General features: G+C 49.2%; 1 protein-coding gene across 2 annotated transcripts; it reads right to left on the reverse strand.

Annotated features, from left to right (window-relative positions):
* Positions 1-6,644: 6,644 nt before the first annotated feature.
* RNF122 (ring finger protein 122) lies at positions 6,645-23,583 on the reverse strand. Of its 2 annotated transcripts, none has more exons than XM_061134509.1 (6): positions 23,199-23,583; positions 15,862-16,018; positions 10,193-10,238; positions 9,905-9,946; positions 8,268-8,347; positions 6,645-7,774 (listed from the first exon to the last, which is right to left on the reverse strand). In XM_061134509.1, exons 1-6 carry the CDS (start codon positions 23,221-23,223, stop codon positions 7,660-7,662), a joined length of 465 nt encoding a protein of 154 aa, XP_060990492.1. In that variant the 5' UTR covers positions 23,224-23,583; the 3' UTR covers positions 6,645-7,659. The 2 variants fall into 2 exon arrangements, with proteins under 2 accessions (XP_060990492.1, XP_060990491.1); XM_061134508.1 differs by having other exon boundaries at positions 8,268-8,350.
* Positions 23,584-25,578: the final 1,995 nt, after the last annotated feature.

The raw sequence follows: 25,578 nt of genomic DNA on the forward strand, positions 1-25,578 counted from the left end.
ACAGAAGAAACTAATATGACATTGTAAAGCAATATACCCCAAGTTTTAAAAAATGAATGCAACATCTGCAACACAGTCTATGCTCCATAAAGGATGCTGTATTCATTAGGACAACTCGGAGAAATCCACAGGACTTATTTCTGAGATATCTATCTCTTAATTCCCTTATCTGGAGACTTGACTTTAGAAACATAAAGAGCTTATATTTGAAAGTGACTTTGAGCCTTGTTACTTGTTCTTTTATGTACTCTTCCTAACCACACTCCCAGGCATTTCCCACGATCTCCATTTTACAGAGGAGAAAAGCGAGGCTTAAAGAGAGTAAGATACAAGGCCAGTGCCTCCCAGCTAATTAGAGGCAGAGCTGGGTTTAAAACCCATTCTTTGGATTCCGCTGCTGGCTCTGTTTATTCCACTCAGCAAATTAACCTCATAATGAGGAGCAGAAGGGAGAGGACCCCTGGTTTCCTAAAACACAGCCCCAGTTCATCGCTGACTCTTGCCAGGCAACCATTTGTTTCTCAACCCCTGAGCCCTTACCCCTTTTAAAACAAGTCACTATGAGCAAAACTCGTTCATTCAAAACAGCTCTGTCTTGATCTGTGCTGGCTTCCTGCATTGTCAGCCAGGCTTTAAAGAAATTTCTTTTAATTTATTTTCTTCTATAGGCATGTCACACTTTTAAAAAAACCAAACAAACAGATTTTATATGAAGATTTTTGTGTTTCAAAGTATATAAATGAAAAAGTCCTTAGATCTCCTTTTAAAGACTTTCTTAGGCATTAAAAACTCAGACAGAGAATTCCTTTTAAATAATGAAATCCGCCTGGCACACTTAAGGCAATTATTCAATTCAGTGCCCACCGTGGCCAGAACACACAACGCCTGGAATGCACAGCCTATTTCTTCATCTGAATGTATACGTTTTTAATCTTACAAACCTGTAATGAATTTGCTGCGAGACTGTTTTTGCTCTACCCTCAGCATACAATAAAGGAGGAGTCTGCGTCTTGGCCGAAGAATTAAATTGAGACCACGGCATCTTAACCACAAGGAAATGCAGAATTCCGCACCCCCCAACCCCCTAGCTTCTTCCTTTCAAAAGAGTTGCTTCAAGTGGCGCCTTAAAGATAATTCTAGCTTGCTAAATTTAGGGTGTGGAAAAAGTCCAAAATGAGAATATTCCATGGGTAACTGTGCAAGCAAGGTTAATACGTGCAGGAAGAGAAGGATGTCTCACACTTTGGATGCATAGTTCTGTCTCTCTCATCCTCTCTCTCTTTTTGCCTGGACATCCAGTATATAATTGAGCAAGGTGAGACGTTACCTGAAGCAGTGAAAGGTGCTTTACGGCCACATTTTCAGTATAAAATGATTTCATATCTGAGTTATTTCTCAAACCAGCCTGAGTCAGAGCCATTCATCACCATGTATCGGCCAGTTATCAGAAAATGCTTATCTTCTTCATATGCAAGGCAGATTTCTGATTATACTCAGTTCACTTGTTTTTTAAAAAGTTGGCTATACAACTTAATATAAGTATACTGGTATTTGAGGACTTCCCGGTGGTCCGGTGGTTAAGACTTGGTGTTTTCAATGCAGGGTAGAAGAGTTCGATCCCTGGTTGGGGAACTAAAAGCCCACATGCCACAGGGTGTGGTCAAAAACTTTTTTTGTTAAAGTGTACTGGTATTTGAAGCTTGCCTTGAAATGCAATTGAATAGCACATGAACTAAGGCTAGATGGATAGATATGGGATAAAATAGAAATAGCAAAATGTTTGTTGTGGAATGTAGGTGACTCACTCTACAACCGACTCTTCAGCCTGGAAAGGATCAAAGTGGCCGGTCCCAAGGTTACTGGGAACCTGCCTCTTAGCTCCCAGGTAGCTTCCAGAGATGGTGCCCGTGGAGCTCACTATGTGGGACTTGGACAAACGGGCTCTCAACATCCCAACAAGTTTCACACACAACAAACTGGACACTGACAGTGATGGAGGCAGAGTCTCTGGGGACTGGAGAGTGGACATCTCTGTGGTTAAATCATCTTTTCAGAAGGATGGAGGGAGGGGGTTGATCTGTGTGAGACTCTGATTCATAAATAATTTGGGGAGGAAGGCAAGCACTGCAGATGGGAAGAGAATTGGTGGCTTGGGGTCAAAGATAACTTAAAGAAAACAATACATTTCTGGAATATCAGAGTCCGTGATAGAGATGCATACTTGCAACATAATATTGAATGTCACCACTAAGTTCTTGCCCCTTGGTCTTTATCCATCCACACTTAAAATACTCCAGCTTTTTTCTCATGGTCCTTTTTATAGCTTTTTTGGTTTTTCGCAGACATAAAATCTGAGCAAAGTAATCCCAGAGAGATTCTTCCTACTGAAGAAGGCCAGGAGGATGACTCCCGGACTGTGTACAGCTTCACTATTGCATTTTGGATTTGTATGGATTTTTTTTTTTTCTGACATGCCCAACTTGACAGCCACTGTGTTTCCAGATCCAGTTCTCCCACTGAAGCAAGCCTGGTTTTTCCTTGTTTGGGGTTTGGATTTCTTGGCTTCTCTCACATTGCATCATGTCCTTAATGTATCAGCATCACCATGGATCTTTGAGGCTATCAGCCACCTTCTTGAGACTTAATGAACACATGTAATGTTAAATACATAGAAACTCAGAGCTGGTCCCTGGGGTTGCTCACACAACCATTTGGCGGTCAACCCCTCAGAATTGGTGTATCTTTTGAACCACTGATGACAATGATGGCCCATCATGAGGGTTCTGCAATGGCTTTGGGGCTCTGTCTCATACCAGAGAACAGGCTGGGATGGAGAAAAAGAGGGAGGAAAAGTGTTAGTCGCTCAGTTATGTCTGACTCTTTGCAACCTCATGGACTGCAGCCCGTCAGGCTCCTCTGTCCATGGGATTTCCCAGGCAAGGGTACTGGAGTGGGTTGCCATTCCCTTCTCCAGGGGATCTTCCTGATCCAAGAACTGAATCTGCCTCCCACATAGCAGACAGATTCTTTACCATCTGAGCCACCAGGAAAGCCTCAAACAGAGGAAGAGGGAGAAAGAAAGGAAAGAGAGAGAAGAGAGGATGGATAAGAAAAATGTGCTGGGGATTCCCTTGGGGTCCAGTGGTTAGGACTCTGCACTTTCACAGCCGAGGGCTCAGGTTGGATCCTTGGTCTGGGAACTAAGATCCCACAAGCTGAGAGGCATGGACAAAAAGAGAAAAAGGAAAATGTGCTGGGCTGCAGCACCAGTGGGGAGCTGATAGGTGATGATGAACGGTCAGAAGCCGTCATCTTGGGCCTCCGGGTGCTGTTTGTTTCCCCTTTGTCTGCTGAGGGCAGGCTCTGGTTTGCAGCTGAGACTGGCATAAGGAGACAGGATCCAGGGCTATGACAAAGCACGAAGGTGACATCAGTGGCATCCTCCCTGTCTAGAGTCTGCCAGTTTATCAAGGAGGAAGCCTATGATGCTTCATAAAATCAGATCAGTGGAAATCGAATGCCATTGTTGGCCTGGGGCACGGTACACAGCTTGCCTCTTTTCCCATGAATGGCTTTGTTGTACAAGCTTGCATGACTAGTCATCCATTTGTCCTTCTCGCCCCCAATTCGGTCACATCTGTCCCTCTGAAACCATGTGTATGGCCTTAAAAGAAGCTTCACCTGTGAGTGATACAGTCAAGGGCACTCCAGGTGTTAATTCTGATGCCCAGAAAGACAGAAGAGAGCGGCAGAGTGAAAGGCAGGGATTGAGTTAGGTTTATAGGGGAAACATGGCACAATTGAGCAGGCATCAAAGGACCCAGTGAGAAGGGGGAAAGTGCCAGTGCGGATGGAAGAATTGATGGGAGAGAGGGGGATGGGAGGGCACAATTCATCAACATCGGTTATCCCATCCAAGGGCATCCCATTCAAGTCAGTGCTTTTCAAATTCTGCTCCGAGTTTAATTATGCATCTTCTCAATGGTGGATCCACATAAGATTTCTTTAAAAGCAGCAATCCATTGCAGAGTTTCAAAACATCCACAAACCATTTGACAGTGAGCTGGAGTTCCTGTCCTCCACGACTGCATCAGCCTGGGAGCTAAAAGCACCTGCTAGCTTTGAGTATCTTCGTAGCAAGCAATCTGCTACCAAAGCTATGCGGAGCATGAAAATCAACGATGCTTAGATATGCAGGATTCAAGTCTGTGCCTTGGTTTTGATGCTTGTATCTATGTAATTATGAGTAAGCCATAATGTGCTTTTCAACATTCCTTTCCTGATCCCAAACTCAAAGGAATGTACGTTGAAAGAAAAGCAAAATGTATTTTGTGAAAGAACTTGGTAGGTAAGTGCTCCTTATGTTTTGACTGATGGATGGTATTTGCTCACCATAGATACGCTCACTGAAGTCATAATCCTGGGATGTATGACTATCATTCAGCTTCCTTCCTTTTTTTTTTTTTTTTTTTAACTCCTTGAAACACATTTAGGGTGCAAATTTTCAGTAATGGGAACTACTTAGCACAGTAATTGCCCATGAATATTTTGTGTTCAGATTAGAAAACCATTGACTTTGCTGCCAACTGATGTCCAGGTTTTTTTGTTGTTTTCTTTGGCCATGCCACACGGCATGTAAGATCTTAGTTTCTCGACCAGGGATTGAACCCACGCATCCCAAGTTGGAAGGGAGGAGTCTTAACCACTGGACCACCAGGGAAGCCCCCATGCCCAGATTTTTAAAGAAACTTCAGGATTATTAGGCTATCAAGTCCCAGATTTCTAGCGCCATAGAGACCTCTCACCCCCAGCTTTCCCTCACCCCAACTTCACGTGGATTGTGTGGTCTCCAGCACCCACAGGTAGTTAACCCTCGTATTCTTTTCTCCATGTTACTGGCAAGCCCCACCCTGAGGACCGTTTCCTTGCAGGCACCTCTGCAGTCACTTCCACACCAGGGTCTAAGCTAAGGGTCTATCAGACGAGCTCCTCACCCAGATTACAATGCACTTATGCCCTTCCCCAAGGCCAGGGCGGTCCTGTCTTCCAGCAACACTGGACACAGTGCCTGGCCCAGGCAGTAGATCCTCTAGAAACGCTGAACTAACAAGACCACTCTTATGCCTATGGATTTGGGACCTGTGACTATTTTACTGGTGATCAGCTACTGATCACATCCCATCTGATCAGCTACAAACTAGCTGGTGTTCCCATCTCTGTCTGCTGCAGCACCATCCTACCAAGTTGCATGGAAACCATGAAGGTCGTACCTTACCATTCCTAGCACTGTTTTGACTTCAGGACAATGCTATGCAAATCTGCAACACAGATACTCCTGTGTTAGCACTTCAGTTTTACTCCAACACTGAGGAGCTTTCCTTGAGATTAAGCAGGGTGGGGAGGGAGGAGCGAGAGGTCGAGACCGCTCCTCCCCTCCCCACCTCTAGACCACCTGTTTCCCACCTCCTTCTCTTGATGCATCCACCGGGAGGCTGAGGCAAGAGTGAGAGGGAGGACTCTTGTCTTGCTCAGGAAATACATTGTATTCACAGTACTACAGCAATTGGGCAGACCAAGAGGAAGTGATGCTCTCAATGAAGAAGAGATCCAACCCTGTAGAGCGTGGTAGCAATGAGCAGCGGGTGGAGGCTCTAAGGAACAGTGGTTACCCCTGAGAGTGAAGAAGTGGCAAGGGAGTGGTCCAGCGGTTAAAACTCCACCCTTCCAGTGCAGGGGCCTCGGATTCCATCCCTGGTTGGAGAACTAAGATCCCACATGGCTCAGGGCAACTAAGCCCGTGAGTCACAGCTACAGAGCCTGCAACTGATGAAGGTCACGCACAGCAATGAAGAGCAGGCCCCATCTGCCACAGTCAGAGAAAGCCCACATGCAGCAACAAAGACCAAGCATTGGCAAAACTAAATAAAATGTGTTAAAAAGTTAACAATGTAGTTATTTCTAGATGTGGTGCAGGCTGGGATGGGTCAGTGATTCTCAGCTACTGGGTAAGAAAAAGTCTTACCAGCAAAAGAAATCAAGCCTTTATGGTAGCATAGAGGCTTTTTTTTTTTTTTTTTTTTTAAAGAGCTCAGTGAGTTACAAGGATAATTCTATGAATGACAAGTCTTGGTAGCTGGAATGCTCTGGTACCATACACCAGCTTTAAAAAAAAAAAAAAATCTAGAGATCACTTGAGTGAGCCTGGTTCAGCCAGGTTTTCAAGCACATTGATGTTAATCCTAACCTATGCTAAACAGATAGATACCACATGCTTGTTCAGTTGCCCAATCATGTCCAACTCTTTGGGACCCCATGGCCTGTAGCCTGCCAGGGTCCTCTGTCCATGGGGTTTCCCAGGCAAGAATGCTGGGGTGGGTTGCCATGTCCTTCTCCAGGGGATCTTCCTGACCCAGGGATCAAACCTGTCTCTCTGGCATTGGGAGGCTGATTCTTTACCGCAGAGCCACCTGGAAAGCCGAGATAGATACTAACCTAATGCCAATTCTCCTGGTCAAGGATTAGGACCCTTTGTGCGCGTGTCTGCTCCGAGCACAGGGGAAGCGGGAAGACGCTGCTGGAGGCCTCTGTTCCCTCTGCTGGCAGCAAAGGGCCGACAGACACAAGCCACAGCCACAGGCAGGAGGTTAGAGAAACTTGTTATTAAATTTAATTTTCTTTAAATACATACCTCTTTCCCACCCTCACCCACTTGGGGGGAGGAACAGAAAGCCCCCAGTCCCTCCATTTGGGGGATTCCATGTACAAAGCCTGAGATGGTGAGGATGAAGTATAAAAATACTATTTACAAAGCAAAAGAGGGTGTCCGTTGCGACCTTAATCTTCAGACAGCCCCTTACCCCCAGGCCCCTGTTTGCTCCTTTAGAAAAGATAAACAAAAAAACAAACCCTGGGGAATCCACCTGGGTGTAAAACAAGCCCTTCCTCTGGGAGGGGTGGGGAGGGGCGCTCAAACACCAACACGGAATAGGAAGCTCTGAGATCAACCGAGGAACAGTGAATGGATAAGCACCTCAGATGCTAGGAGCGGGTGGGGGCTGCCACCCAATCCCCCCCGCTATAGTCAGCAGGCCGGCCGGCCAGCCTTTGTTTCCGCAGGTCCCGTGTAAACACTGACTCCTCTTCTGCACGTCCACGCGCTTCCTGATTTCCTACAGAGCCTCCCTGGCTTCCACTGGAGGCACCTGGCTCCTCCGTCTTTCCCGCCCTTGCCTTCTAACCTTCCTCTGGAAGCGGTGGTGAGGAGGGGGGGGGGGGGACACAGGCGGGGCAGAGCTCATCGCACCCCTTCTTCGAGGTCAGGGCAGCTTGTCCTCCTTGGGGAGATCCTCAAGGCAGGGTGAGCTCCAAGTTCTTGGCCAAATAGGAGTGGGTTTCTGTTCCCAGAGCAGGGACGACGCAGGCAGAGTCCGATCCCGGCAAGGCCAGGCCATCAACACCGGGTAGCAGGGAGGAAGGTTTCGGGAGGCGGAAGTGGGCGAGTCTGGTCTCACCCTGATGGTGAAGACCAGCCGGGCATCCCCTCCCCTCCAGGTGACCAGGGCCCTCACCACCCGCCAGTCTTGTTCACTGTGGATGCGAGGAAGGACCAGGCACCCACGAAGCTAGAGGTCTTCTCCAGGCCTGGGACGGAGGCAGCGCTCACACCAGCTCGTCCAGCAGGATCCCGATGCTCTGGGAGGCCTCGGAGGGGCCAGCGATGGGCTTGTTACACATGGGGCAGACACAGCGCACCTCCAGCCACTTTACCAGACACCTGCGGGCAAAAGCCGACCTGTTACTTCCTAAGAAGAAGATACCAGCGTGCTCCGGCTGCCCCTTCATAGAGCCCAGCTGCTTCTCCAGACAAGAATCTCTCTATCTCTGCCCTGGTCTAACCCTTCCAGCCTGCCTATGTGCAGACAGGATGCAGGGCATCAGCAAGGGGTGGGTGGGAAGGGCAGGGACTGGAGCCTCTAGAAGACTGTTGTTATTGCTCCATCTCCAAATTATGTCTGACTCTGCAACCCCATGGACTGTACCCTGCCAGGCTCCTCCGTCCGTGGGATTTCCCAGGCAAGAATAATGGAGTGGGTTCCCACGTCCTTCTCCAGGGAATCTTCCTGAGTCCCAGGGATCAAACCTGAGTCTCCTGCCTGGCAGGCAGGTTCTTTACCACTGTGTCAGCTGGGAAGCCGCCCTTTAGAAGATGCCCCCTGCTCATTCGGCTCCAAGGCACCTGGACACACAGTCCCACGTCGGACACTTACTTGCGGTGAAAGGCGTGTTGGCACGGGAGCACACCCAGCTCGTCCTTGCCCCTGAAGTCTTCCAGACAGACGGCACAGGTCTGCTGTGGGAAGAGAGAGCCGTGTGAGACGAGCCAGGGAGAAGCCGCCCCCCCAAACCTGAATCACATCACCTCGTCTCCACCCAAGACAGAACTAACCCTGACACGTGGTAGCCATGATCCACGGCGGACCACTCCAGATGTAAACAGATCCAAGTAGATGAAATGAAACAGTTAGTTCCTCGGTCACGGCAGCCACATGCTCAACAACCACAGCGTGGCTAGTGGCTCCCATGCCAGATAATACAGATAAAAAGCATTTAATTGTTATTACTGTGTTAATTTCTGTTGTGCAGCAGAGTGACTCAGTTATACACGTTATTTTTCATATTCTTCTCCACTATGGTTTATTTTAGCATACTGAATATAGTTCCAGGTGCTACACAACACGACTTCGTTGTTTATCCATCCTGCATATAGTAGTTTGCATTTGCTAATCCCAAACTCTCAATCCATCCCTCCCTACTCCCCTTCCCCCTGGCAACAAGTCTGTCCTCTATGTCTGAGTCTGTTTTTCTTTTGTAGATAAGTTCATTTGTGTCATATTTTACATTCCACATGTAAGCGTTATCACATGGTATTTATCTTTCTCTGTCTGACTTCACTTAGCATGATAATCTCGAAGTCCACCCATGTTACTGTAAATAGCATTATTTCATCCTTTTTTTTTTTTTTTTAAGAGTCTTTCTAGCCTAGGACTTTCGACCAGGGGGCACTTATCCATAACTAGAGGTAAGGATGGGGGTCTGGTATATGGTTTCCATTCTTTAAAGCCAGCCTTGCAGCCTAGTATATTAACCCCTCAATCCCAGCTGAATTTCCTCTTCTGGAGGAGCACTTTAGAAACATCAGAACTCGGGACATCATGACCATGGGCCCCAAAGAGATGGATGAAATGAGGCCACGTCCAGGCTAGTCTTGTGTGTGATGGGACCAGTGATTCTTCCCACACCTGGACAACCACTCACATGCTCTCTGCGTGAGTGCCTGTGGTTATGGACAGAAGTCTTGGGACATGAGTTAGGCGACCCCAAAGGCACAGGTGGGAAAGGAAGAAGAAATGGTCTAGTCCTAAAAGAGTTGGGAGCTGAGGGGCCCCAGGAAGTGGGTGTGATGGGTGGGTGGGGGCGAGAATGGAGGGGAAAAGGGGAGAACTAGAGGGCTGGACCCGCATGTCAGATCCACAGTCGCCAGGCCAAAGCACACACAAAGCTGACCGCTTTAGGACCCAGACAGTGGGATTGAGCAGGAAAGTTAGTGAAGTCTGGCCCAGGGTGGTCAGACTGCCTTCCCTGGTAAGATTACATCTAGCAGGCTTCCTGGGGTCACAGGTCACCATGTACCCAAACCCTTTTGTGACCCCCTTTGTTTTCTGCCTGCATCAGTCCCAGACATAACGGATTCTGCACATTGATCACCTCCTGGTATGAATGTCTTCTATTTGGCCCAAGGAGACAGGAAGGCAGGGACTAAGAAGGTTCCTAAAAAAGGTCTTCAGACCTGGAGAAGGTTTGCCTTACCCGCTGGGCACCCCGCGAGCTGCCCCAGGGCACTCACCCCGTATAACTGCAACTTCTTGGCATCTCCTTTAAGAACCACCTGGGAAAAAAGAGGGCAGACCTGGGGTTAGAAGAAACCAAACGTGGGGCCAGGTGGCATCAGCCAAGGAAGGGAACCCCCAGCCCTGTCCAGGGAGACCCTCACCCTCCCTAGGCCCAAAGGGAGAACAGGCCAGCTTCATCTTGCCCCCTTCCCCTTTCCCTCCACCTCCCCTGGCCATCTCTAGCTGGGCTAGTAGTGGTGGAGCGGGGAGAGGTCTCAGGACAAAACGAGGACTTTATTTACCTCTTTATATCCATATCGTTCGCTCTGTGCCTGGTTCCGGAGTTTGCTGGGGGAAGCAAGAAAGACGGGAGAGAAGAAGTCATTATGTCTTTGCACAAACAGCCATTCAGAGCAAGAGCGACAGGCCGGCGGCTTGGGGCTTCCTTCTGGGGGTGGGGAGGTGTGACCCGTAGACAGAGTATGCCTAAACGCCTCTGCAGGTCACCAGCCTGGGGTAAGGACTCGGACTCTTAGGTTCAACTGCCTCAAAACTCACTGTCACCTCCCCTCGACTGGTGGTGGGGGTTCCAGCAGAGCACCCTAAAAGTTCATTCACCTTCCTTCCCGGCAGGTCACTTCCTTTGGGCTCCCCAACTAGACAGATCAACCATCTGCTTGCTGAGTGTGCAAAAGTTAGTTTTGTTTTTGTTTTTTGGTCACACCACGTGGTTTGTGGGATCTTAGTTCCCTGACCAGGGACAAACCTGCCCCCTTCTGTGGCGAAAGCGAGGAGCCCTAACTACTGAACTTCCAGGGAAGTCCTGGAAGTTAGACATTCTTTAGAGGGCTATTTCCACCAAGCCCGGGCAGCAGGAGAACATCTGTTGAGCCTGGGGAATTTTTCACCCAGAGAACACAAGTATTCTGGAGGCAGAGCACACGCTTCCCCCTTCACAGCACCAGGGCAACACAGGCAATCCCTTCTTTGTTTTCCTCTTTTTGTTTCAAGCTGGTGGCCTGCATACAGCCGGACTCTCAATGGCTAGAACACAATGGCCAGAGCACGCCGTTACTAATGGCAAGAGCATAACTGTGATGGAGGATTTGCTGGGCGTCGATCTCTGTACCGATATAGATCCATATCCGCGCTCATCGATTTCAAACACCTTCCAGAGAGAGAGACGTGCTTCTTGGCAGACGAGGAACACGGAGTCCAAAAAAGCTAAATAACTTGCCCAAACTTCAGAGCTGCCTGGCAGCAGATCCTGGATTCTAACCAAAGTCGATCTGATGACAGAGCCTGAGCTCTTTAACACAAACTGTGGCCAGCCTCACAGTCAGGTGGCACACACCATGCTCCTGGGCATAGGATGGGGTTTTGGGAAACACCCTCTCAATCAACAAGCCACCAACTTTCTGAATGGCTTACTGTGCCAATGGCCAAGACCGAGACGATGCACTGATTTTTTTTTTTTTTGCTGTTTCATTTTCAGTGAGAGAAACCTTCTGAACTGTGCAGGGAGCAGATGGAGTTTTCTCTCCCAGGAATCATTTCTACCAAAGATTTGTGTTATTGGAAGAAGACATCAGAGAACCACCAGGTTAGGACAGGGGCGGCCAATCGGTCTCCTGAGAGTCAAAGCCAGCTAACCATTTGTTTCACAAGACCCAGACGCGAAGAACTGTCCTTCCCTATATATATAACTTTATTTATTTAATTTTTGGCTGCGCTCTGCTACTGCTCGGGGGCTTTTACCTAGTTTCGGGAAAGCGGGGGCTACTCTTGGCTTTGACGCTCAGACTTCTCCTGTTGTGAAGCATGGGTCTGGGGTGTGCGGGCTTCAGCCACTGTAGCACGTGGATTCAGAAGTTGCGGCTCCCAGGCCCTAGAGCACAGACTCAGCAGTTGTGCAGGATGGGCTTAGCTGCTCCACGGCACGTGGGAACTTCCTGGTTCAAGGATCAAACCCATGTCTTCTGCATTGACAGGTGGAGTTCTTTACCACTGAGCCACCAGAGAAGCCCTGTCCTTTTTTTTTTTTTTTCCTAAAGTTTTTTGTCGTGGGGTATAGCAGATTAACACACAAAGGTTGTGACAATTTCAGGTGGACAGTGAAGGGACTCAGCCATACATTATCCATGGATCCACTCTCCCCCAAACTCCTCTCCCATCCTGGCTGCGACGTAACACTGGGCAGAGTTCCCTGTCCTATACAGTAGGTCCTTGTTGGTTACAGAACTCTGCTTACTCGTAAATGGCTGGAAGCAGGAATTGAAAGAATACTTCATGCCATGTGGAAATTATATGCAAATCAACTTTCAATGCCCATAAAATTTTACTGGAGCACAGCCACACTTATACTTTATGACTGCTTCTGTACAGAAGGGCTGGGTGGTTCAGACAGATATCGTATGACCTGCAAAGCCTGTAATATCTGGCATTTTATGAAAGAAAAAAAAAAAAAAAGGCTGGTCTGAGTTAGAGGAAGAGAATCTTCAATCACTAGCCTTAATTGAAAGGAGGGAGCAAAGTAAGATGCTCCAAGATGCTGGAACCAGAGCAAAGGAGGATGCAGAAAGCCTGGCGCACAGCTGCGGGGGTGGGGGGCAGAGAAGATCTGGCGGCCTCCACCTCCATGGCTCCTAACAGGAGGTCAGGGGACAGATGAGGCCAGTGTCCCTCTGCCTTGGGGCTGAGGACCAGGCAGTACAGCCGCTGCCTGCCCCCCGCCCCTTGCCTCCTCCCTCATCGGGGGTTAGGGGGGTTCTGGTCCTTGGAGGGACGGGCTGAGGGCCCAACCAGCGCTCCCACTGTTCCATCCTTACCTGTACCACCTGCATCTGTGTCCCCACTTCCAAATGAGAGGGGCGGGGAAGGATGCTCTCAAAATGAAGGATGCACTTAAATGATCAAGGGCCACCTGCCTGACACTGGGTTCATCTGGGGAAGAAACGTGCTCTCGTTGCCAGGCTGCCCAGAGCTGCCGTCTGAGGGACAGACTGCTGCTCTTTTAGCAGGTATGTACAGAGTAAATAAGGAAGTGGTGAGGAGCCTGTCGGCTTCCTGGTTCAGAGAGAGGGGATGTCACATCTCTGGAGCCTCGCCTACTTCGCCTGCAGCACGGCTACACTTACGCAGTACACACAGTGCCTTTCTGCTTGCTCTGTCGGAGGACACCTGGGAGGCCCTTCTGTCTGGCTGGCTCCATTTAATGGTCTTACCCAAGGATTCTCCAGAAGCCTGATTCTGAGAGTCCAGGACCATCAATTCAAAGAGTGAAGGCTTCAGAGCCATGCTCTAGATTCACTCTGCCTGTAGATTTCCATATCAGGAAGGTAGAGGTTAGGATGAAATGGGGCCAAAAGGGTTGCAAGGAAAATGAAAGCAAAAAAGCAGAGATTCTGGGCCATCCCAGCGGGAATGGAGTGCCAACAACTCGGGACAGGTGGCCTTCTCAGCTGCTGGGGTGAGCAAAGCAGCTAAAAATACCCTGAATTCAATAAGCCCATTTCGAGCCGCTGCCAGTGGGCGCTTCCTGGCTTTTCCCCTTTTGCAACAAACAATGCGGGCAGGTCCTGCAAAGAATCGTTTCTTTCCTGCCTGATTTGTACTTCACGGGGCCCCTTCCATCCTGTGTAGGGCAGAGATCAGCTCCTGGGGGGCAGCCGGGGAAGACGGAGCCAGGGGGAGCTAGGCCGATGGATGAGCTCAGCAGGTCGGGAGCGGGGGTCACAGGCCTATTTTGGCTGAGGAGGAAACCGAGAAGCAGGCAGAGGAAGTGGCTTCTGTGCTTGTGTGTCTTTCTATATATAGGCGCTCCCAGGCTGCCACATACCAGCAAGGCTGGGGAGCCACGAGACGCCGGGGTCACACCAGCTTTGGGCTGCAGGACAGAGGGCGGGGTGGTGAAGGGGCAGATGACTGCAGAAGGAAAACAGGTGGCGACAAGCAGCCCTGCGGCAGGGGGGAAGCTTCTGGTATCATGTGGTCACCAACTCCAGCCAAGCAAAGAAAAAAAAATAAACCCGCCGTGCCCAGAGCTCCCAGCCCATCCTTCTGCAGCACCATGGTATCTGGCTGTGAGCGGGTGGCCACGGGAGCCCCAGATGATCCTGTTCAAGGAATAAGAATCTGGGAAGGCCAACATCCGGAATCCGAAAGACCCTCTCTGACTGTCATCGGACGAGCCCATCTCACCATCTTCCCGGATACAGGACTTCAGGCAGCTCTTAAACCGCCCGAGCACGAGTTTCCTACATATGAAGCAGACTAATAAAAGGTGGTCAGCACAGTGCCTGGCACACAAGGAATTCCTGGGCAAAGAGGAGCTTAAACCCCAAGATCACACCTATTAGTGGCAGAACTAGGAAATGAAGTTGGGACTCCCACCTACTGGCTCAGAGTGATTTTGTAGAGTTTCCTCTCTTGACCACCTCTGCAGCCTGGCAGGGATGTGCATGTATGCATGCATGCGTGTCTGTGTCTGTGTCTGTGTGTGTGTGTGTGTGTAGGGGCCAGACACAGCCTGGTTTTACAGCCTCCTGCCAGCATCGCACATAAATCTTGGGTATGCCTCCATCTTCCGTCTCCGGGGAGTTGCATACATTGCTTCATAGGCGGAGAGCGGGGTGGTTGTTGGTCAGGAAGATGAAAAGTTTGAGGAAGAAAACTTCAGCTGGGGGAAAGGGGCGGGTGTGGAGGAGGGTGTTGAGATACCGGAAATCTACCCACACCCTCACTTACTAATGAGATGCAAATTTCAGACTCAGTGGTACAAGGAGGGGAAATAAACCACTACCTTCTCTGCAAAAAGCCTTGTAAGTGGAAAATTCCAGTCCCAGGGACTTTTTAAAGTCTGGAGGAAAAAAGAGGGCTGAGGCAGTGGATGAGAAGCAAAGGGGAGCAGGGCCCCAGGGCACTTCCCCTTCTTAAGAAGCGGCTCCTCGGCCGAGGAATCTGAACAAGCGTCTGCTGGCCCTCCAGCCTCCTTCCAGGCGAGCCACTCAAACCCACCAGGATATCTCCTCGGGGCATGGGAACTCCTTTGGCCCTCATCTTAATTTAACCTGTTTAGATGATCTGATGAGATACTAGACCCCAGCTGATGTCCATCTACCCAGGCGTTGGGTAATCATATGCTTGTGTGTGTGTCTGTGCGTGGGCGTGTGGCTTGGTTTTATCACAATGGCTCTCGGGACCATGACATTCTACTGGTCAGGGGTATGCAATGTTCCCCAATACACAGGACAGACCCATACAATGAGGAATTGTTAATTCCCACAGGGCTCCCTAGTTCAGAAACACTACTGTATTTTCTACTCTGAATACCAGGCATGCCCTACATTTTTGATAGAAGATAGCCACCAAGTCCCTTGTCTAGAAGCAAAGAAAACAGTTCCTGGAGCTTGGCTCACCCTGCTAAGCTCCAATCCTTCCCTGGACCCCCACACGGTAAGAAGTGATGGTTTTCAGTTTTTATGCTCTCAAATGTAAGAGGCAGTATAAACAGGCAGCTCTGCAGACACCAGCTTGCTAATATTAGCATCTGGAAGGATGATAACAGGATTTCCCAGGAGGGCAGAGGGTCATGCCATGGGTTGGAATGACGCCCCCTTAGCCCTGGCCACCCAGGGAGTGTGAGTGGGTGGAGAGAGATGGCGAAGGACCACTGATGATATTACTTGGTCATTCTAGGCAACACGAGAGGAACTGGCCAGCAGGCGGGATGCAGGCTGATCCATGCTGACCTTGTATGCTCTGGAACAACTTGATAGGCTGATGGAAATAGCAACAGCAGGCCTCAGGGGCCCAGCAAACGGCAGGCTAAGTCTTGTCCTCAGAGCAAGGAGCCCCAGCTGGAGGCTGGTGACTCTGCAACAGGAGGCTCACTCGGTTCACCCTACCTATGGCCGCCGCCTCCTGGACTTCCCCCTCCCCGGGACCCCAGGTCAGCCAGCGAGCCACCCACCTGATAAAATAGCAGCAGAAGATGAGACTCAGCATGAAGACGAAGATGCCCGTGCCGAAGATGACCATGTAGATGTTGAGGGGAAGGTCTTGGAAACTGATGGGGGGCATGGAGCAGGACTTGTTGGTGCTCACCAGTCCCAGGCCACAGAAACACCCTGCGGAGAACAGGGGAGGGCAAGTGTTATGATAGTGGGAAATTTACTACCAAGGCTGATGGCACTCTGCGTGAGCAAGGATGCAGCGAGAAATGGCAAGCCTGACTCAGGGACTGACTTCTAATTGAAGCATAATTGATTTACAATCTTGTGTTCACTGCGGATGTTCAGCAAAGTGATTCAGATATCCATATACATACATGTATTCTTGTTCATATTCTTTTCCATGATGGCTTATTACAGAATATTGAGTATAGAATATGACCTGTGCTATGCACTAGGTCCTTGCTATTTATTTTATACACAGTAGTTGGTATCTGTTAATCCCAAACTCCGAATTTACCCCTCCCTCATTCCCTTTCTCCTTTGGGAACTAGAAGCTTGTTTTCTATGTTTCTACATCTGTGAGTCTGTTTCTGTTTTGTAAACAAGTTTATCTGTGTCATATTTTAGATTCCACATATAAGTGATATTGTATGGTATCTGTCTTTCTCTGTCTGACTCACTTCACTTAGGATGATTATGTCTAGGTCCATCCATTGCTGCTAAGAGCATTATTTCATTCTTTTTATGGCTGATTAGTTTTCCATGATTATACTGGATTGGCCAAAGAGTTCATTTGGGTTATTTCCTGAAACATTGTATGGAAAAACCCACATGTACTTTTGGACCAACCCAATATCCTGTGTGTGTATGTGTATGTGTATGTGTGTGTGTGTGAACCACATCTTCTCTTCCATTCGTCTGTTGATGGTTCGTTCAGGTTGATGTTAGGTTGCTTCCACGTCCTGGCTATTGTCAACAGTGCTGCTATGAATGCTGGGATACAACTATCTTTTTGAATGAGTGGGTTTTTTTGGGGGGCGTTGGGGATAAATACCCAGAAGCAGGACTGCTAGATTATGTGGCAGTTCTACTTGGAGTATTTTAAAGAACCTCTTCACTGTTTCCCATACTGGGTGCACCAATTTACATTCCAGGGACTTACATTTACACCCTCATTCTAACACTAGCGACATGATCTTGGGTAAATGATTTAATCAATCTAGGAAACGGGATCCTACACATGGTACTTCAACCAGCACTCCCTTCTAGGGGATCAAGGAATCAGGCAATGGGTGGAAATGGAAAACTCATTTCGGTCTGGTAGAAGCCCCGAGGATGAACTAGCAAGACGGGGAGCCTCAGGTGAGAAAATGTACATCTGGGCTCCAATCCTACCCCTCCCTAGCTATGCGACCTTTGAGAAATTACCTTGCTAAAAAGCTCCCCTTTGTCACAGGAAAACAAGCAAAGTGCAGAGGCGACCGAAGACTGTGGTGTAAGAAATATGCTTTGTAAATTGCAAAGCGAAGTTGCAAAGGTCATTTGTCATTATTAAGCCACCTGCTCCAGAAGCCAGGCTGCACCCAGACCAGAATAGAAATTGTTCACTCTGAGTCTGGGCCCGCGTTCCAGAATGGGGGGGCGGGGGGGGGGGGGAGCCGCGGCTCACTTTTCCTGGCCACCCTCCCCCTTTCTATTCAAAGCCTCACCAAGCAGTCTGCTAATGGCAGTGGCGTCCCCAGAGCTTGCAGAACACAGAATCTCAGGCCAGCCTCCATCAAAGCGAATCAGAATCTATGTTTTAACAAGGTCCCTTCAGTGTGGGAAGCATGGGTGGCCACTAGAAGCTTCACTCACGTGACTCAGGAGTAAATCCTGATTGATTTGAAGGTGACAATCACCTTGCTTTTGCAGGGTTTGGTGTTGGGGTAGGTATGTGATTGGACTTCCCTGGTGGCTCAGCAGTAAAGAATCCGCTTGCCAAAGGAGGAGATTGGGGGTTCGATCCTTGGGTGGGGAAGATCCCCTGGAGAAGAGAGGGAAATGGGAACCCACTCCAGTATCCTCGCCTGGGAAACCCCATGGACAGAGGAGCCTGGTGGGCTGCAGTCCATGGGGTCACAGAGACTATGACAACACCAACAAAGATACATGATTAGGTTCTGGCTGAAGAACAACAAAGAGAACATCTGCTATAAAGACAAGATTTTCCTTTTTTGGGTCACATCTCTCCAAAGCATTTGGAATGGTGGAAGCTAAGTTACAGCTGGTAAGAGGGAAGTTCAACATAAAGCTGGTGGCAGAGAAGACAAGGAAAGAGAAAGAATGAAAGATTCGGTCTGTCAAGTGGCTGGAAAATTCAATCCTGGATCTACTTCCTGGGACCATTGGTCCTGAGGGTTAGAAAATTGTCTAACATGGTTGTAAGGGGGAACAAAGAAAAAGGAATTAACCACAGATCAGGTGAGTGGTTTTTCTTCCTAGCAGGCAAAAATATCAGTGATCTGACAGGTAAGCCCCTATTTCAGAAAGTGTTGGGACAGGAAGGCTAGACTTCATCATACACGTGTGTGTGCACACGTTTGTGTGTGTGTGTGTGTGTGTGTGCGTTCATTCACTCAGTTGTATCCAACTCTGCGACTCTATGGACTGTAGCCCGTCAGGCTCCTCTGTTCATGGGATTCTCCAGGCAAGACTGCTGGAGTGGGTTACCATTTCCTTCTCCAGGGATCTTCCCAACTCAGGGATTGAATGTCCCTTGAGTTTCCTGCACTGGCAGGCGGATTCTTTACTGATGACACACCTGGAAAGCCCTTACACACGCTACCAGCCAAACACATCTCATGCTACCAACTGCACCTTTGTAATAACATCACCATGAAATGGACTCTCCCCACCCCCTCCACAGGGTTTGAAAAAAGAGTCAATCATTAAATAACGCCTATAGTCAAACAGCTAAGAAGGCCTGGCTTCAAAGACCTAAGGGGACTTCCCTGGCAGAGTGGTTAGCACTCTGCACTTTCACTGCTGAAGGCACAGGTTCAGTCCCTGGTGGGGGTGAGGGGAGTGGGGAGGTGGGGACTAAGATCTCACAAGCCATGGAGGGGCGGGCGGGGAGAGAGGGGAGAAGGCCTCAGGCCTTCTGTGCTTTCCTGACATTGTGGTTAGGAGCCATTAATATACTTTGAAACGCTACACCGTAATTAGGGCTGCAACCCCAGCTCCGCAGAAGACTTGACTCGAAAGACCGGAGTCATCTCTGACCTCCCACATCTCCACCCTCTTCATCCCCGAGATCAATCTAGTGACCAATATAACAAGCCCCTTCCAGACCTCTTTCAGACTGTATGCCAGCTCTCCTGCCAAGTTTCTATTCCAAACACACTTGGAGCCCAGTTCTACTCCAAGTCCCTATTAATTGATGTCTAGTCCCTCCTCTAATTTAGCCCACATGTCTGGCATATCCTCCCACTCTGTTTTTCTACTATGATCTACCAAACTCAGGCTTCTAGTCCTCCCAAACAGGAATGCGCTGGGTCCCCTCACTTCCTCCCCAACTCAGTATCCCCCAGCATCACCCAAGGTGAGCGAGTCTCCTCTCTATTTCTTGCTTCACCTGCCTCCAAACTTTTGCTCATGCAACTTTCTCAGCCTGAAACTCTCTCTCCCTTCCCAAAGCCCCCCAAAGGCTGGTCTTTGTGGTATTCCAGGACCCCCCACCCCACCTCCAACCCCGGCTCGAATACTATAGCGCTCACAGCCTGTATCACGTGTTCGGTTCCAGCACAGGTGACTGTCTTAGGTTGCCCTATGATTCCTAGAATCAGCTTCATTTAACTCAAACACGCATTAAACACTGATTACACGACAAGTACCATGACAGACACTGAAGGAAAAGGAAGCAAAGACTAGATGATATTACAGTCGAGGGAAGAAGACAAGACACAAAGATTTCCATCGTGGAAAGTGTGGCACATAGATGTTTGACTAATGAGATGGTTGGATGGCATCATCGACTCAATGGATAAGAATCTGAGCAAACTCTGGGAGATAGTGATGGACAGGGAAGCCTGGCAGGCTGCAGTCCATGGCGTTGCAAAGAGTCGGACATGACTTAGCGACTGAACAATGACAACAACATACAATTCTGACATCAGAGACAGAGAGTTCTAACGGGCCTGAGTACTCCTAGGTCTGAGGACAGCAACTTGAATTTTCGTCCTTGGTCTTTTTTTCAGTGCCTACCCTCACACTTGCCTTTTTTTCAGTAACTGGTTAACAGAGAAGTAATTCCTGATTTTTCTCAAGGCGACCTAGTCCTCTTGGCAAAAGCTCCTGCTTCAAAGTATGGAGACTGAAGTTTGGGAAAATTGCCCAGAAACTGCCCTCAGCTGACGGGTGACCAGTCAACCAACAAGTAGTGCTTGCTGGTTTGATTTATACACTGATCTAGACATTGTGGGGAAACAAAAAGTAAAAGTAGTTTTTGTCCAGAGAGACTTCTGGGTTAAAGTTGGGAAAAAATTAATTAGCTACTAAACTTTGCTAAACCCCTGCTTCTCAGCCTCCAGCATGGGTTAGAAAGTTTTCACCACCTCTTCACCCTCCGCTCAAATATTTGACCTCTGTGGGCCAACGGAGCTTGATATTTCCGTGAAGACACCATGCTGGACTGGCCAGGCAGGAACAACTTTCTGTCTACTCTGCAAAACAGTGTTTGGGATTGTCTTCCAGGTAACTGTCCTCCATGCCAAAGAGGCTTCTTCCCCACCAGGCACGTCTCCCCCCGCCCCGTCTCACCAGCAGCTGATGCTATAAGAGGCTAATCCTCCATCTGCCTTGACTCTCCATGTACCTTTTTATTTTTTTTAAAAGTCTTCACTGAATTTGCTACAGTACTGCTTTTACGTTTTGGTTTTTTGGCGGGGAAGGAAGTGGGATCTCAGTTCCTTGACCAGGGACTGAACTCGAACCTACTGCATTGGAAGCTGACCACTGGATCACCAGGGAAATTCCACCCTGTACCTTTCCTCAGCTGTATCCTGGCATCCGTAGGGTCCCAAAGAACCTCATTTGGTTCCCTTGCATGGCAATAACCACAGACAACGCAGAGGGTTTGCATGTATGCACTCTGAAGGCACTCTGGCCTCAGCATCGTATCAGTTTATTTTGATGATCTGATCTTGCCGAGAGGCTTTCCCTGGGGCTCCAGGATTGAGTCAGCGAGTTGGGACTTTCTATGATAAAGAGGTGTGGGTGAGAAGAGCTTCAAGGCTAAGAGGAGATGGTCCATTTGCTTGCATTCTGATCAAAGAAGTAGACAAAAAATAACACTGGGCTAAAAGCTGACAGTGGTGTAGCTTTTCCTCTGAACTTATAAAGAAAGAATTTTTAACCCCAGGAATGACAGGCTCCAGATATTTATCACAAAGGTGTTTGGGGAGGGATTGCTTCTTTCCTGGAGTTAAAGAACAGTCCTTTCTCCATCACTTTAAGAAGTAAAAAGAAACACAACACTGTAAGTCAACTGTGTTGTTTAGTCACTGAGTCACATCCAACTCTTTTGCGACCCCATGGACTGTAGCCCGCCAGGCTCCTCTATCCATGGAATTCTCCAGGCAAGAATACTGGAGTGGGTTGCCATTTCCTTCTCCAGGAGATCTTTCTGATCCAGGGATCAAACACGTGTCTCCTGCACTGGCAGGGCCATTCTTTACAATTGAGTCACCTGGGAAACCCAAGTCAACTATAAATCAATAAAAAATAAATACATGTTTTATAAAGTGGAAAGATGAAGCAGCAAGTGCGCTCCTGGTCTAAAAACCTATGAAAGGGGGCGGCCCAGAACCAGGGCTAGTGTTCACTGACAGCTAGCTACCTTGGTTCTTCTCCTGAAGTCTGTTCCATTGTTTCCCCCGCCTCTGAAAGCCTTGACATCAGAATGTCTCATCCCCCAGCTCGCGGGCTGGGAGCTGGAGTGACGTCAAGAGAAGGGCTGGCCAAGAACGACCAGGGGATCTGGGAAATGCTTCTCTTTCCCAGCCAACGGGAATCTTTCCCAGATGCGGGGGTTCACTGTCCTCCCCACCCCCACCCCCGCCCCCACTCCAGCTATGCCTCCGATCACACACACAGCTTGGTTCATTTTCAGGAAATTAGATCCTACCAGCTAGAGGAAGAGGGGGATGGGAGCCCCTCATACACAGGCTGCCCAAACCCTGCCTTAAAACAAAAGCCTCTTGAAATAATTAATGCAAGATCTGGCAAGAGTCTGCTCTCAAGAATGGATTCCACCCCCCCCCCCCCGCCCCCGCCCCCACTAACTAGCCAGCCTACCCTACTCAGAGATAAGGCCAGCTGCTTCTTTCTCCCTGCCCCCGGCCCCTGCCCGCCCTTCCCCCCTTTCTCCAGAAACTCTCCAAGCTTTAGAACAAGGCAGTCAAGATCCCAGGGTCACTGGAGGGTATTAGCTGCCAAAGTTTTGAACTGACCCGCCTAGAAGGGCGTCTCTTCAGGTAGCCTGGACAAGGATTCAGCCCCAAGCACAACCTGTAGTCAGGGAAACTGTTAAAAAGCCTAAATGTGAGATGCATTTAGCATCAGCCAGGCTGGGGACGGAGGGGAGACTGGGTCCGGAGGCGCGGACACCACTGAGGCATAGGAGCTGGTGCCGTGGTCTGGCCTTGGGGCCAGTGAGCACAGCTCCCCAGGCAAGCCCTGCATTCAAGGGGAGCCGGGCGCCAGGAGATCGACACGGCTTTATCAATCCAATAAAGGCACGCTCATTAATCCGGCGTCATCCCCGGGCACAAAGCCCCGCAGCAGCCGGTGCGAAGCCAACAAAGGCGCAGGGGAAGCCGCCCCCGGGCCCCGTCCTGCACGCTGCATTGTATACATATTTAAAATAGCCTGCAAAGTTTCAGACCAGGAACTTGAGCTCCCTCTAGGAGATCCGAGCCCGAGCGCGGATTTAATTCTCCGCCGACAACCACAACAAAGAACAAGAGTTTGAGCGCACAAAGGCGAGGAGGGAAGCGGGTATGAGTGCGAAGCCGCCACACAAAGGCCGGGAACCCCACGGCTCCCACGACCCCCGCCCGCTCGAGAGATCCTTCTCGGCCCTGGAGTGAAACCTGGATTTTTTTTTTTTTTTCCCCTTTCAAATTCCGCGCTGTGCAGAGCAGAGTTGAGCGCCAGGACGCCAGGACGCCTCCTCGTCGGTCCCCTTGCAGTAAAAACTTGGCTCGAGAGGGAGAAGGACCCCTCCGATCTGAAACCTGGCGCCCCCCTCTCCTTGGCTCCGGCCAGCCCCACGTCCCTTGCACCCCCGACCCCCGCAAGGCCCCGGACTCACCGTTACACCACTGGAATGGGTGCATCAATGAACTCTCGGCTGGCTTCCTCAGGCGAACGAAGGCAGGCGCGGGGCGGGCAGGCGGGGTGGGCTCGCCGGTCGGTGGGGTCGCAGGAGGGGCCGGTGCGCTGCGCGGGCGGCCGCCCTTCCGCTGCAAGTGGAACTCCCTCCGGAGCCGGGAGCTTCGCCGCGATGGGTTTTTGGAGCCACAAAGAGGAAAGAAGAGAAGAGACAGAAAAGTCTCCCGGCTCTAAGGACCGCGGAGGAAAGGCAGGAAGGGCCCGGGGGCTGGAGCGGGCTGCGGAGCGCCGGGTAGGCAGAGGAAGGGAAATAGCCCTAGGCAGAGGCGCGCCCCGGACGCCGCCGCACGGAGGTGAGACGCCAGGGACTCCGAAACTGACACGGTGCGCGCACACCCCCTCCCTTATACTGCGCCCGCCCCACCCGTCACCCGCCCTCAGCCAATGGGAGCCTTCCTCCGGCCCGGGGCATTGCTTGCAGACCCGCCTCATCCGAGTGTGGGGAGCATCCTTGAGGCTTGGGCGCCTCCTCTTCACCTGCAGTTCCGAGACGGTCTGGCCGCGCGCTGGCCAGAGCAGCCCCGAGCTAGCCTCCTCCGCTCTTGACCTGGAGGAAACTGAACAATTAGTGCCACATTGTTTTCGTCCTCCAGATCGGCTACTGTTTAGCATTTCTCTAGCTCTTTGAGAAAGCCAGTTCGAGGGAGTGGTTCCATTTCTGTCCAGAGGGCAAGACGACGTGGTCTTAGGTGGCGGGCTCTCACGTTTCTTTGCTCACTCTAAAAGAGGGAGCATTGCAGCTCGAGATTGTCCTACCAAGTGAAGTGTGAAAGACAAATATCATACCATATCCCTTATATACAGACTGTAAAAAAAAAAAAATAATACAAATGAACTTATTTATAAAACAGACTCACAGAGAGAAAGTTATGGTTACCAAAAGGAAAACGGGGGAGAGAAGGATAGATTATAATTTGGGGATGAACAGAAACATGCTACTATACATGAAATAGATAAACAAGAAGGACATGTATAGCACAAGGAACTATATTCACTACCTTGTAATAACCTATGATGGAAAAAAATCTGAAAAAGAATGTATGTACACAAATATATTTGAATCACTTTGCTGTACATCTGAAAATAACACAACACTGTAAATCAACTGTACTCCAATAAAATCATTAAGTAAGTTAGTAATAAAGTTGCTGAATAAAATTCCACTATATGAACGCAACACACTTCTTCGTTCACCTGTTGTTGGACGTTTGAGTTATTTCCAGCTTGGGACTATTAAAAATAAAGGTTTTAAGAACAAAATAAACAAAAAGCAAAAAAGGGACTGAAGCCAAGATTTAAAGCAGGTGAATTATGAAGAGGAGATCTGAAAAGTGCTTTAGTTGTTATCTTATCCTCTCTGTCCACCCCACCCCCCCATCAGTTTAAGCTTTAGGTAGACTCATCAGGGCTCTAGGCTCCTGAATAGCAGAATCAAACCCAGACACAGACATTGGCAATATCATAAGGGCAGCATCTTCAGCATTTAGCACTGCACAGGTATTGAATTAATAGTAGCTAGAAGAAAGCCTGAATCTCTTAATTCCCTGTCCAATGTGATGGTTTTTTTTTTTTTTTTTACCAGACATTCCATCATTTCTTTCTGTTTCTCTCTCATTCTTTCCCTTCCTGCCTGCCTTTCTTTTCCTCCCTCCCTCCCTTTTTTTTTTCTTTCTTTCCTTCCTTCCCTCCCGGTCTCTCCCCTCATTTCTCTCTTCCTCTGCCTCCCTTTCCCTTACTTTGTCTGTCTTTCTATCTTTCATTTACTCAGAATATATTCATCAAGAGCCTACTCTGGGACAAGCACTGTTTAACTGGAGAGCCATCAATGAATGTCCTCAAGCCTTTTCTCCTGGGATTTACATTGCATAAGAAGATAAACAGTAAGCAAACGGAAACAGAAAGTCGCATAGTCCTGTCCGGCTCTTTGCGATCCCATGGATTATAGCCCGCCAGGCTCCTCTGTCCATGGAATTCTCCAGGCAAGAGTCCTGGAGTGGGTTGCCATTTCCTTCTCCATGGGATCTTCCTGATCCAGGGATCGAACCCGGGTCTTCTGCATTGCAGGCAGATTCTTTACCAACTGAGCTACTATGGAAGCCTCTATAAACAGTAAGCAAGTAAGGAAACAAATAAGAATGACTCAATTTTATCTTTCTATTCAACTTAATGTCCTATTGGAAGGTGAAAAATACTTTCCCTGACTCTTGAGAGTTTGTAACACTTAAATAAGACTATGCAGATGAGTCCTCTGCCATTCAATAGCATGATGGTTATGCTATCAAAGGATCTGGCCAAGATCA

This window comes from Dama dama, chromosome 32 (assembly GCF_033118175.1).
Source record: "Dama dama isolate Ldn47 chromosome 32, ASM3311817v1, whole genome shotgun sequence".
NCBI lineage: Eukaryota > Metazoa > Chordata > Mammalia > Artiodactyla > Cervidae > Dama > Dama dama.